This window comes from Thalassophryne amazonica, chromosome 7, assembly GCF_902500255.1.
Source record: "Thalassophryne amazonica chromosome 7, fThaAma1.1, whole genome shotgun sequence".
Lineage (NCBI taxonomy): Eukaryota > Metazoa > Chordata > Actinopteri > Batrachoidiformes > Batrachoididae > Thalassophryne > Thalassophryne amazonica.
The window spans coordinates 89,160,915-89,175,120 of record NC_047109.1 but is presented as its reverse complement, the minus strand read 5'-3'; the positions used below and the strand labels follow the sequence as shown (position 1 = coordinate 89,175,120).

Here is a 14,206-nt window from a genome sequence, read left to right as displayed (position 1 = left end):
GACTTTGAAGGATCACATCAAAACTACTTCATAGATTCTCACCAAATATGCACCACAGATGGATGTTAGGGCATGGAAGACTTCACTGAATTCTGTAGGTGATCCAGATCTGGATTAGGACTCTGGATCAAGATTTCACTTTATATAGGCTTTGAAGGATCACATCAAAACTACTTCGTGGATTCTCACCAAATTTGCACCACAGATAGATGTTAGGGCATGAAAGACTCCACTGAATTTTGAAGGTCATCTGGATCCAGATTGACAGATGTCAGAACTCTTGGTTTGCTCTTGGATTTAATTATTTTTATAAGCTTTATCAGGAAAAAGTGTTTAATTCCTCTTTCCCCTTCAGATCTCACAACATTAAACTCTTCCTCACTCTCTGATCCCTCATTCCTTGTCCTCTTTGTTATTTACCCACCTGACACCCAAGTACCACTCCCATCTTCCTCTTCCAAATCATCCATATTCCAACTCTCTTTTGACAACCAGTCTCTATTTATGTTCCCTCCTCTAGCCCTACTAATCTTAATACACAAAAGTTTAAGTCTGTGTTGGCTTTTATCAGCACTTTATTCGGTCCAAACCGTTCAACTCCTTGAACACTCGGAACGCGATGACTTTAAGAAGTACACCTTTAAATCAAACCCAGGGGGCGGGACTGTTCTTCTGTCAGACGAGAGTGGCTGATCTAAGGGGGCGATGCTGCGCATACCTGTAATGTGATTGGACAGAAGAGCCATCAGTTATGAGCAAACCGTGTTGTTACGTCAGACAAAGGTCAACAGAAAATAAGTATGGCTGCTGTGCTCAGAGGGTTTCGGTGCTTAGTGGGAAAGTGTTACAGCAATGTTGACTTTACGATCGGTAAGTAGATTAAACGTAGATGTTTTTACGTGATGCGTTTCGCTAAGTTAAATTTTCAAGTGGAACTTGTTCAGAGAGGTTTTCGTGACACCGCTGGTGGTGTGTAGTGTTGTTGGAAGAGCAGTTTAAGCTGATTTTGTCACCCCATGTTTTCAGAACACAGCTTGTCTGTTAAAGTTAAATATTAACATCTGCGAGATTTTAAAAGTTGATCAGGATTCAAATTTGTTATGATGCTTTCAATGATCTGTGTATTTTGTGCATTGGATTTGGCATATCGTTCTGTCAGTGGGGAAATAAAAGCATGTTTGCTGCTGCTTTATTTTTTGTTTTAATATGAGATTATCTTATTGCAGCAAGGAGAATGTAATTTTGAGATTCACAAATAAACTTCAGCGTATTTCTTTTTCAGTGCATAGGTGGCATTGAGTGTAGTTTATCTGCAAAATAATGGTCTGTTATCACGTTGTCCTCGAGTAAATAATGAAAAGGGCCGAGTACCATTAGATTACTTTTACATGTTAAGGTCAATGGTATTAGGAAACTGAAATTTAAATGTAGCAGCAGATATGTGTGTTTATGTATTATTAATGTTACCAACAGTGATTTTTCACACATAAGCATTAAGCTTATGTATGCATTAAAGTATGCTACATGGCGCGATCTAATCGCCAACACGATGTGCAGCTCGTCAGTGGAGTAAAGAAGTGAACAGAGCGAGTGGTGATGTCAGCGGATTGCATCAGAGCACAGCTCATTTGGACGATTACAAGTAAGGATTAAACAACGAGAAGCTGTGCATTATATGGTTTGAATGCACGACACGGAGTCTAAAACACCACAAAGCGGAGTGGTGTTACTCCGCGAAGTGCATTCAAACCGTATAATGCACGGCTTCGAGTTGTTTAATCCACTTATACCATGGTCCCACACAGTGAGCTAACACACAAATATTTAAGTTAACAGAACTTGATAAAAATGCATAAGTATTTGGGACTATTTTATGCCAGTCTCAAGACATTTTGCCGCCGATGCGCTTACCGCGCCGCAGCGGGCCACTCACACCGCCCCCCCTCTCTGCTTTGTGGAGCTGCGGCCAACTCTGGCAACAGGTCCAGAAACTACACTCGCAGTTTTGATGCGGAGCACTCCGGCAGCCCGCGAGGATAGAACCGTTCTCTTCTTCTTTCTCCTCTTCAATCATTTCGTCCAATGTTAAATCTTTACGCGGTTGCTTTTGCTGTTCTTCTCGTCTGCTCTCCTCCTCTTTCCACTCCTCAAACGTTTTATTTTGGTCAAAAATATTAAAATTCACTTGGAAATCTATGTTTTATCACGTTTCTGTCATTCACTAGTCAAAACACAGCTGATCTGCGCCAGCTGATTTGCACGTTGCTATGGTGATGACCAGAGCAGAGTGATTATAACAAGTGACTTACCTTGCCGAACTACGTGTGCCATACACAAAATAATGCACGCCAGTTACACATGGAATTCTCACTGACCATGGTATAACAAGAAGTTAAATCTGTTTATAAACATACTTTAACAGCTGCACACAAGAAGGAAAGAACACACAACTGTTTTACCAAGCCATGACAATGTAAACGACAAATAATTACCTTTTAAGACAGCTCAAAATGCTTTCTGCAGCTTGTTAGCTGCGCCTGTGTGGCTGAAGCAGCCCTGTGTGATTCAGGAAGTGATTACAGCCGTTTTCAACAGCCAATTTACAGAGAAAATGATTAATCTGACATGAAATAATTATTGTATATACACAGCATCCAGCGCAGAGCGTGTGGCAGCCGGTAGAACAAAGAACGGTGTCCAGCCGCGAACACAGCGGGTGGGATCGTCACGACGACATGCGTGATACTGCGTGAATCAAAGACATGCTTGTGTCAGGGGGGGTCAGCTCTCCTCTGCTCCGCTGAGTCCCACAGTCAGATGCATGTTCACGTTTGTGGGGGCGTGGCTTTGGATGGAGCACTGACAGGATATGGGGTAGGGGGTGGAACCTAGAGGAGATGCTACTTTCAAATCTTCCTAGCTTGCTAGCTCTCCAGGACTACCAACTCTAGCTTTAACACTTAAGCCTCACCTTGGTTAAAAGGAGATTGTTTTCATACAGTAACATACTGTTCCTTAAAATGCTTGGAGGAAAAGCATTTTCTTTTATAAGCAATTTTATTTCTGCCAAAGCAGTCATGTGATCATCACATGTTTGTCCATTACCAAAGTTACTCCAAAAAATTTCTGTCTGTCTGATGGAATTTCTTTATGTTTTGCTTATTTGTTATTTTGGTATTAGTGGTATTGGTCACCCCACCAGGTCTGCTCTACTTGATGTTTCTTCCTGTAATCAAAAACACCTGAGGGAGTTTTTCCTATCCACGGCTGCCAATGTTCTTGCTCAGGGGTGGGTAAGGTTACGCCGTGGGGTGACTTATGTTGTGATTTGGCACTGTATAAATAAAATTAATTGAATTGTCTCCATAAAATGTGGTGCTTTAATCTTGATTGTATCTTTAATGGCAAATCTGGATTTTTATTTTATTTGTTTAATTTTTTTCTATTTAAACATAGGAAATGTAAATGTTACCAAAACTTTGATCTACTGGGGAATGGTATTTTAAGTGATTAATTTCTGAATATACATAGGTGTATCTGTGGATATATATATATATATTGTGTATGTGTACACACACTCATGAGCTGTTTTTCAATTCTTTTGAAACTGCAAAAATGTTAAGCAGTCATACAGAAGTGTTTTCACAAAACTAATTTAAAATTCTGTGACAAGTCTTTTAAGCTCAGTTACTAATGCAGTGGTTTTGTTTTAGTCCCCACAAGGTCTATGGCTTCAAAGACACACGTGGGATTTGTTGGTTTGGGAAATATGGGAAACCCCATGGCGAAGAACCTGTTGAAGCATGGATACCCAGTCATTGCTACAGACGTGTTCCCAGAAAGTTGCAAAGAAGTGCAGGAGTTAGGAGCTCAGGTGGGAGTCTAACGCATGTGTTTTTAACATTCAAATAAGTTCATTTGTTTTTTTTTGTCTCCCTCTCTTCTTACCCATAATGTGTTTGACAGATTGTTGATAACCCTTCTGAGGTAGCAGACAGGGCTGACCGCATTATCACCATGCTTCCATCTAGTCCAAATGTCATAAACGTTTACGCTGGACCCAATGGCATTCTCAAGTACTGTTTGGATTCTCTTTTAAATATGTGTGTAATAGTCTTATGAAAGCAAAGTAAGATTCTAAATCAAATAATTGTCATCAACAGAAAGGTGAAGAAAGGCTCACTTCTCATTGACTCCAGCACCATTGACCCAGCCGTTTCAAAAGAGATGGCGGCTGCCACTGAAAAGATGGGAGCAGTTTTTATGGATGCACCTGTGTCTGGAGGTAAGTTTTAAATGTTGGATGCTAAAGTGTCATTAACATTAAAAGATGTCACACAACTCTGTTTTTGAGAACATTCCCTTTATATCAGTGTTATTGTGGGCATACGTTTTGTGGGCTCCTGGTGTCAGTTAATTTCATAACTAAGTGTACTGGCAGTTGTTTTTGTGAGGCACACCTGTGCACTAATCATGGTGTCTAATCAGCATCTTGATATGGCACACCTGTGAGGTGGGATGCAAAGGAGAAGTGCTCACTATCACAGATTTAGACTGGTTTGTGAACAATATTTGAGGGAAATGGTGATATTGTGTATGTGGAAAAAGTTTTAGATCTTTGAGTTCATCTCATACAAAATGGGAGCAAAACCAAAAGTGTTGCGTTTATATTTTTGTTGAGTGTAAATTAATGTAACACTAATGACAAGAGATCTAATTTAGTTCGAAGACATTTAATTAAAAAAAAGAGCTTATTTTTACACTGACTCATGGTGCGAAAGTGCCTGATGCTGGTCACTGATTAAAACTACTGTATGTAAGAGTTTGAACACACCAGCAAATGTTCATGTGCTCTGTGTAGCTGCACAAGCAGCTGTTCACTTGGAGCTGGTGTCCTTGGTCACGGCCTTGGTACCCTCGGACATGGAATGCTTGGCCAGCTCACCGAGCAGCAGCAGCAGGCAGACGGCGGACTGGTGATGCACTCAAAGATGTCATTGACGAATGAGTTCATGATGCTTGTGGCCTTGGAGGAGATTCCGGTGTCGGGGTGGACCTGCTTCAGCACCTTGTACATGTAGATGGCGTAACTGTCCTTCCTAGGTCTCCTCCTTCTGCCGGGTTTACTGGCACTCTTTGCCACAGACTTCTTGGCTCCTTTCTTCCCTGCTTTGGCTCTTCCTGTTTCTGGCATTTTGCTCTTTCAGTATGTGAACAGGCATCACGGTAGCTTAGTGGTTAGCACTGTTGCCTCACAGCAAGAAATTCATGGGTTCGATTCCCACCTGTGGCCTTTCTGTGTGGAGCTTGCATGTTGTCCCCGTGTTTGTGTGGGTTTCCTCCGGGTTCTCCGGTTTCCTCCCACATTTAAAGACATACAGGTTAGGTGAAGTGGAAACTTTATAATTGTCCAGGTCTCCCTTGTAAAAGACGTCTCGATCTCAATAGGACTAACCTGCTTAAATAAAGGTTAAATTAAATTTTCTGTACATCCATATTTACTACAATTCTGGACTGAGTTTAATTGATAAGCCATATTAAAAAAATAAGTTTAGTTAATGTAACTTTTCTGCATAACTAAAGTGGAATGTGAAGCAATATCTTTTTTAATGTAATGTTAATGCTCAGGCATAGACATTACATTAACCCCCTATTTGGGGTTCTAGCTTTAAAATCAGGTCAATTAGGATTAGAGAAGCCAAAAATATGTCAATGATTACAGCTGTTGTGGTTCATTCAAACGTGTAGGTTGTGATATCAGTTTTGGTTAAAGGCAAAGAAAAGGTGTAATAGTGCAAAAGAAAATACAAATATGCATTCCTGGACATCAAAACCCAAAATGTTCTGGGGGTCTTGAGCAGCCCCCAGACTATCTGCCAACAAAAGTCTGTTTTCATTACAAAAAGAGATTTTAATTGGTACTGAATAAAGTAAAAGCTGTTCCCTTAAAATGTGTTTATCCTGAAATATTTCAATAATGTGCAGGTTAAAGTCTTTCTACAATATGATGCTGTATTAGAAAAGAGCAGCAATGGTTAGTGAGTGAAATATAATCTTGTTCAGCAGGAGAACTGCTGTTTTCTTAGCTGTCTCTATTTTGTTTTACCTTTAAACTCAGACACAATCGAGTTTCGATAAAAAGGTAGAGTGTCTTTATGTATGTGCATTTAGTTAGATTAATTACAGCACCTATAATGTGTCAATGTTTTTTAAATGTTAGTTAATCGCACCTTCAACCGTTTTGTTTTGGTGCCACTGACTTGGTGAGTAAAAGTGTTTTTGAGAGCAAAAACTGGCTTGGATGTGCATGCCTTTGGACACTGTTTTTGTGCAGTTGAAACATCAGCACCAGATCAGAAGGGTTTTTTTTTTTCTCCTCTCATTCTCTTTCTGTTTTTTTTTGTTTGTTTTGTTTTTATTCCCCCCCCCAATAGCGCCGAGGCAAATAGCGCTGTCGGCACATCCACAGTACACTGATTATCTTTATGTTGTTCTGTGACGTGATGAATAAAATGGCTTGCTCAGCAATACATATCAGCGAAAGACATGTTAAATACTATTCATACAAAAAAAAATTTGCTTTAATAACAGGGTGTTTTGTGTGGGGAATGTTTGGTGGAACACTGTATAGGCTTTGACGATCATTAATTAACAGCCACACAGCTCTCTTACAGGTTTAAAAAAGGTTTAATATTAAATGGCAGATTTTAAATTGAAATGGTCTTGGAACCAATAAAATGATTATTAAAGGGGTCATATTGTGCCAGATCATTTTTTAATCTGTCTTTGAGATTTGTTTGGCATTTAATGTTTAATGTCTCCAATGTGCAGCAATTCTGTGTTTTCACTGATATTCTCCTGATTTAATTCAGAATTTATGAGTGAAACAGTTTGTTGAAGACCTCTGTGACATATGTAATAGAAATAACTCCCTCAGACATGCTTTTACTTCAGATTATTACCTTTTAATTGTTATATTTCACAGCTAAGTTGATTAGTGAAATAAATTCATATTTTGAAAAATAACAATAGGGTTTAACATCAAGTTTCCACTGTATGTTTATAAATAAATACAATCATGAACTCGATTGATTTTAAAACTACACTGTTCAGTGGCTCCCACTCAAGGCTTCATGCATTTGTCATACAGTACAAAATAAATACAGTGCTTCACATTAATCATGACCAAAACCATATGCACATGCATAATGTATGCTAGTCGTTGCAGATATGTTAGTAAACCAGACAGCATTCTGCAGAGGATTACAAAGAAACCATATGCCTACACATCTGGTGAAAGAGTAGCCTCTACAGTGCAACAGACTGAAACTCCGTTACATGCTTATTGTAGTTGTTGCTGCAGTTGTAGTACAAGTGTTACTAAAATAATGTGCACACAAAGACAAAAAAGATGATGCTCAGAATGCACCAAAAGCCACCAAATAGCAACCCCCTTGTGTTGTTTCTTCCCTCACTCAGCTCTTTCCTTCATGATCACTCACTTTTGAGAACTGCCTACATGACAAAGATGTACCATACTGTTTGTATTTCCTAATGATTTATATAAAACATTCAGTGACTTGGAAATGTTCATGTATCCATCCCGACTTGTCTCAAAAAAAACTAACTGTAAAAGTGATTATTTAATTGTTATATTTAGGATAAATTGCCCCAATCTCAACTTTTTTTTTTATGTGTTTCAGGCTTTAAATACAGGAATGAATGCATATTAAGAAATTAAATGATGCTGACCAGACAAACATTAAATATCTTGCCTTCATATGGTCTGCAATCAAATAGAAGTCACACTAAATGTAAAAATCATTTTTTTTTTTTTTTTTGCTTTTTTCCATATTGTCCAAATGTTTTCTGATTTTTGGATTGTTGTTGGGATTGTGGGTGTATCTGGTTTCTTCCCACAGTAAAAGACTTGCACTCAAAAACAAAATGGACAAAACAGTTTGTAGCTGTGCACTATGTGCTCTCTGACTTTCTTGGGGGTCCACACAGGAACAGTTTGTTTAAACTTGGCCTCGTCAGCATCCCCACAGCCACTTTCTTTGAATTGAAGTTGGTCTGTTTTACGGTCAGGGCTTAAAGATTAGTGTTGATTTATATGCTTCCGTCCTGTGGTAGTGCACGTGGATTAAAGCTGTCCGGCCTTTAGCCTTGAACGTCTATGTGTGCGTGTGTGTGGTGGCACATTAAAGAGTGCAAACTGTAGTGCACGTCCTGCTTGAGTGTATCAGGTCAATCACCAGGCTTTAATTCCTAGGTGGAACTTTTTGAACATTCCCAGTGGTCAGGAGAAGCAGCATGACATGGTAATGAATGTACGTATTACCTGGTAAATTTTGCACGTGGTGGTGAAGGTGTAGTTAAGTCTACATGTGTCTCAGCCAGATGGGATGACGACCATATTTCATTTTTAGATTGGAATGCTGGTAGACATCTTTTTAATAAAAGTGAGAGATTAACTATTAAGGCATAGAGTTGAAGTTTCCTCAAAGGAAATGAGCACAAATTTATAGAGCAACAAAAAAGCCTGAAGATTTGGCAAAAAATTTGTTCTTTTTGGTGAGATGTCTCGTTGTCGTCGTCGTCTTGCTCTCTCAGAAACTCTTTTGAATCTCTTTTTTTTTTTTTTTTTTTCCTTGGGGTTGAATCTCCTGTTTCGGGTTTCAGGTCTTGCTATATTGTTGGCTTTGTAGTTGTATGGTTATGAGTTTTAACTGGCTAAAATTCACCAATATACTTGTTGGCAGTGGGTTTTTAGAACTTCTAGAACTTTACGAGTTCTGTAAGATTAAGTCCTTTGTTATAAGTGAAACATTTTAAGTTGTTAATTCCGTACAGAACTCACCACCCACCTGCGCTTTGTGCTACTTAAGATTCAATTACTTTAAATAATTTATTGTTCACTTAATTATTTTGACTTTGTGTTCTGTATTTCAGGAAAAAGATATATTCAGGATATTTATATATTATACTTGCCTATAGCTCCATCTTTGAAAACACAGCCCAAAATGTAAAAGCATCTACTCTAGGCTCACACAAATAATTTAAACTGATTTTTGTGAGAATGTTACTTTTTGAATTATTCCACTAATCAAACTGTGTGATAAAAGTGGTCATAACATAACCTTATAATCATTGATGATTGAATGGTTAAAAAAAAAAATCCTTAATATTCAAGTGTGCCACACACACATGCTCCCAACCTCTTTGTTTTATGCTCATACAGTATTACTTGTTTGGTAGCCCACAAATGATTTGTTAATGTCCACATCTCATTTTTTTTTTTGGTTGACTGTATTCTGTGTGCTGCTCTGTCAGTGGAGGCTGAGAAGTGTAAGAAGATATAAATATGAACCCACTCAGCTGTTTTCTGCACAAAACAAGGTTGTTGTTTTTTTTGTGTTATTCCGCTTGATCTAAGATGGAGATTTGTTACAGTGTCTACATTACTTATGTTTAATTTATTTCATTTATATAGTACCATATCACAACAAAGTTGCCTCAAGGCACTTCACACATGTATGTAACCTTACTAACCCACAGAGAAAGCACACAGGTGACAGTGGTAAGGAAAAGCTCCCTCTGATGATTTGAGGAAGAAACCTCCAGCAGACCAGACTCAAAGGGGTGACTTGGGTCATGCTACCGACACAATTGACAAAACAATTTACAAAATGAATATACAGGAAATGTTGCCGGTGCACAGGAGAGGAGGGTTGCAGAAGTCAACACCACACCCATTTCTGGATGGAGCCGCTTCTGAAACAGAGAGGAAAACACAGAATCGGGCATCAGAAGGACAACAAATACAGTATAATTTGTCAGCATTAAACGACAAGAAAAACAGAAGAAATACTAAGGTGATTGCTGGCCACTAGCCCTAAGCTTCACTTAAAGACCGAGAATTTAGATAGAGTTGAGGCCGCGGCCCGCTCCGTTTCTTCATAAAATGAATTTGAAAGCCATACAAAAGGGAAAATAAGTATATCTTAAGTCTGGACTTGAAAGTCTTTACAGAATCTGACTGTTTTATTGATGCAGGGAGATCATTCCACAGAACAGGGGCATGATAAGAGAAAGCTCTGTGACCCGCAGACTTTTTATTCACCCTAGAGACACAATGTAGTCCTGCACCCTGAGAACGCAGAGCCTGGGCCGGTACGTAGGGTTTAATTAGGTCAGCTAAATAGAGAGGTGCCAGTCCGTGAACAGTTTTATAGGTTAGTAACAGAACCTTAAAATCTGATCTCACAGGGACAGGAAGTCAGTGAAAAAGATGCCAAAATGGGTGTAATGTGGTCATACTTTATGCTTCATGTCAAAAGTCTGGCTGCAGCATTTTAAACCAATTGGAGACCCCTAATGCTGGATTGTGGTAAACCAGAAAATAGAACATTGCATATGTTCTCTTCTTCCCCCCAGGTGTGGGTGCTGCAAATTCGGGTAAGCTGACTTTTATGGTGGGAGGAGCAGAGGAAGAATTTAATGCAGCCAAAGAACTGCTGAGTTGTATGGGAGCCAATGTGGTGTACTGTGGTCAGGTTGGGACTGGACAGGTATGAACACTCATTTTACTGTGTCTGTGTGTATATAAAATGATAGCATAGTTTTCATATTGTACTATTTTATTTTATTTTTCCCTCATTTTAGGCTGCCAAAATCTGTAACAACATGCTTTTAGCTATTGGAATGATTGGGACTTCAGAAACCATGAATCTTGGAATCAGGTGGCGATACTTTATTACAAATACAAATTGTTGAGAAGCTGTAGTAGTAAAAATAAATGTACATATACGTAAGAGTGAATTTTTGACTCTACTCATAGACTTGGTCTTGACCCTAAACTGTTGGCCACAGTCCTGAACATGAGCTCAGGCCGGTGCTGGTCGAGTGACACCTACAACCCTGTACCAGGAGTCATGGAGGGAGTCCCCTCTGCAAACAACTACCAAGGAGGATTCTTCACACACCTGATGGCTAAGGTCATTTTAAAATCCATTTGATCTCCAAACTCTTAGATGAGTCATTCAGATCTTTTTTAAGTGGTTCTTTTATTATTATTATTATTATTATTATTATTTATTCATTTTTCTCACCAGAATGAGAAAACATTTACTAAAAGGGTTGTAATGCAGTAGCTGCCGTGGAGGAAAGTGTTAACTGGAGATACTGATTCCTATTTTCATAACACAGTTCATATGATATGAACTGAAAAGTTAAGTTCTATATTTTGTACATATCCTGTCAATTTCTGAATGTATGCATAATGTACATTTCACATTCAGAAATGTTTTTTTTTTTTTAAACTTGTCAGTGACATAACTGCCTCCCAGTGGAAAATATTTGGGGCAAATACAAATTTTTTGTACTATTTTTCATGCATTTTACTACAGATTTTTTTTTTTTTATTTGGTTGCTATATATCATGTTTTTAAAAATACTCATCATATCATACCCTGTATTTGTCATTACTAACTTCTGTGTATTGTTTAGTTTTGAAATCTATGATCATTTAAATAAAATTTAAAATAAAAAAAATGGTTTATTTAAAATAACTACATTTTTTTTTTCTTATAACAGCACCTAACTATTGCAACATAAAAAATCCTATGTTGTCTATTAGTAAATTATTTTAGCTGTTAAGTAATATTTTTAGCTGTTGGGTGTTTCTAACATGCTTTTATGCTCTCTCTCTCTTTCTTTCTTTCCCTCTCAGGATTTGGGGCTTGCACAGGACTCAGCCACCAGCACACGGACTTCTGTCCCTCTTGGCTCCTTGGCCCATCAGATCTACCGTATGATGTGTGCACGAGGTTACGGCAGTAAAGATTTCTCTTCTGTGTTCCAGTTCCTGCGAGAGGAAGAGAGCCAGTAAAGTCAGCCTTGCCATGCACGATCCCGTTTCACACCGGGCTAACATTGAATCGGGAGCGCTTGGCCCCCTGAGGACTTGTGTTTTTCAAAGTTGTAAAGCTGAACCATGAAAGCTCCAACACATGCGAGCACTTTTCTCCTGTTGGAAATCATGTTTCCTGTGTGATCTGGCTTTTATAGAAGCTCTCCTTCAGTTTTCCATGGATTGTTTGATATGCAGATGGCAATTAGTGGGATGGTGAAAAGATGTTTCCACATTTATCTGTGATTTTTTTTTAAAGCCCATTTTTCTTCTGTTCATAAGGTTTAGTGTTGTTAACACTTGTGCATTATGAAATAAATGACATCTCAAATGCTGTGCAGTTGATACTTCTACAGTGTGTCTTTAATATGTATTTGTGTCTGCAGATACATTAAGTGACTGGATTTATACAACCACACAAATTTGCCATTCGATGCAGCCAAACCTTAGACACAGGAAGAAACACTAGAAGTGTGTTTTACATTTGGACAAGTAGCTAATTGCCCTGTTTTCCTTCATGGGCTGCAGCAGTATGGTAAACAGCTCCCAAGTTGTTGCGCTGATTCAGCAATCTGGATGAATTGTTGGACAAACATCTGTCTTCGGATTACTGCAGAGTGTTGGACACAAATGTAAGAAGGCCGAATTACCTCATCGCTCTAACGACAACTTGTTTTTCCCTTCATTTAGGAAAGAATTAACCAGCACACTAGCATGGTCTTAATTAACTTCCCAATCAAGATCTCAAGAGTTTTTGCACTGAACATTTTTGCACAGTCCCACAAAGACGGTTTGAAATTGTATGGAGTAGTCTGCGCAGGATCACCGATGGACCAGATTTCTTGTCTTTGCCGACTTGGGTCAGACCACGAAGGCGGTGTGTTTCTGATCTATCTTGAGGGGCCAGGGTGCCACAGGTCATACGATCACAAGACAAAGTCATAAAAAGTCCATTAAGTGCTGCAGGCTAAGAGCTGGGCTGTCATCTGCTTGATAGGTACCGCAAACAGACTAGGCTTTAGTCTCCGGCCTCCAAAAGAGTGGGATGCAGTGACGTCATTATGCCAGAATGGACGTCATTCCTCTTCTTGGCCTTATGCAGCAAAACTACATATCTAATTGCCAATTTTTTTTTTCACAATAGAAACAAATTTATAAGCTATTTTATATTGCGTGGATTCAGGCTGCATTTCTGTTTAAAATAAGTTTTTATTTGTTAAAACGTTATGCATGATGGTGTACAAAGTGCAACAATGTGTTTAAGAGGAGACTTTTTGTATAAATTTATAAATCCTGGTTCACAAAAAAGTAATTAAAATATTTTTGAGTGTGTTAATCTTGTCAAATTAATGCTTTAATTAAATTATATCAGCTCTATATTTGAAATCATTTTGAAATTTGTATAATACTTTGTGTGTTTGATCCGTTTTGGCTGAAACGTTTTGCTCCTCATCCGTCTGATCATAAAAGATTAGGATAAATACCTTTTTATTTTTTGCGGTTCCTTCACTTTAATCACTGCCAGTTAAATTCGTTTACAGGAAATAGAAGGATTTAAATATTTGGTTATTTGCATTTGTGCCGATGAAGCCGACAACCAACCTCCCTCTGTACTGGCTGGCTTCTAATTATTAGTTTTAAAGTGACTTCTTGCTTAAAGCTTTTTATTAAAATCTAAAAATGATAACTTTTGAAACATCTGCACTATAATGGGTTGGAAGTATATAATGGAAATAAGTACCCCCCCCCCCGTCCAGTTTCGGCTCTCACTCCATGTGCTCATACACATTTTTAGAAAGCAAGCCTAATATATTTCAAATAAAAAAAATTAATGCTGTAATAAAATAATAAAAATCAGTCATGAGCTTCGAACACATTTTTTTAAACTGCAGTTTTTTTTTCTTACTGTTGCCTTTAAAGTTTGAATGTGTGCCATAGGATTTATAGCTTCAAAATGAGGGAAAACGTTTTCAAAGCAATAAAAATAAAAAAGGCCAAATTTAACTAGGCATATCCCTGGGCTTCCTTTCACCTTGTTTTGAAATAAGATAAAAAAAAAATTAATTCTGGAATCTTATTTGAAACAGTCACTTGTATTTTTTTTCCCCCTCTCAATATTATACGAAAATGGTTAAATAAGAGAACTCAAACTAAATATTATTTTCTAATATATTTATAGTCGCAGAAGGTTTTATATTTGTATCCCAATACTTGTTTTTAAAACAGATAATTTACCCTTGTGACCGCATAAAACGACGCCTAGTACGGTATTGTTTTTTTTTATCTTAGTTT

General features: G+C 38.1%; 1 protein-coding gene across 1 annotated transcript; it reads left to right on the top strand.

Moving 5' to 3' along the window:
• The first annotated feature begins 743 nt into the window (after window positions 1-743).
• Window positions 744-12,257, top strand: hibadhb (3-hydroxyisobutyrate dehydrogenase b). Its single transcript, XM_034175000.1, has 8 exons — window positions 744-870; window positions 3,714-3,874; window positions 3,967-4,076; window positions 4,164-4,285; window positions 10,441-10,574; window positions 10,669-10,745; window positions 10,844-11,000; window positions 11,735-12,257. Exons 1-8 carry the CDS (start codon window positions 801-803, stop codon window positions 11,891-11,893), a joined length of 990 nt encoding a protein of 329 aa, XP_034030891.1. The 5' UTR covers window positions 744-800; the 3' UTR covers window positions 11,894-12,257.
• The last annotated feature ends 1,949 nt before the right edge of the window (window positions 12,258-14,206 follow it).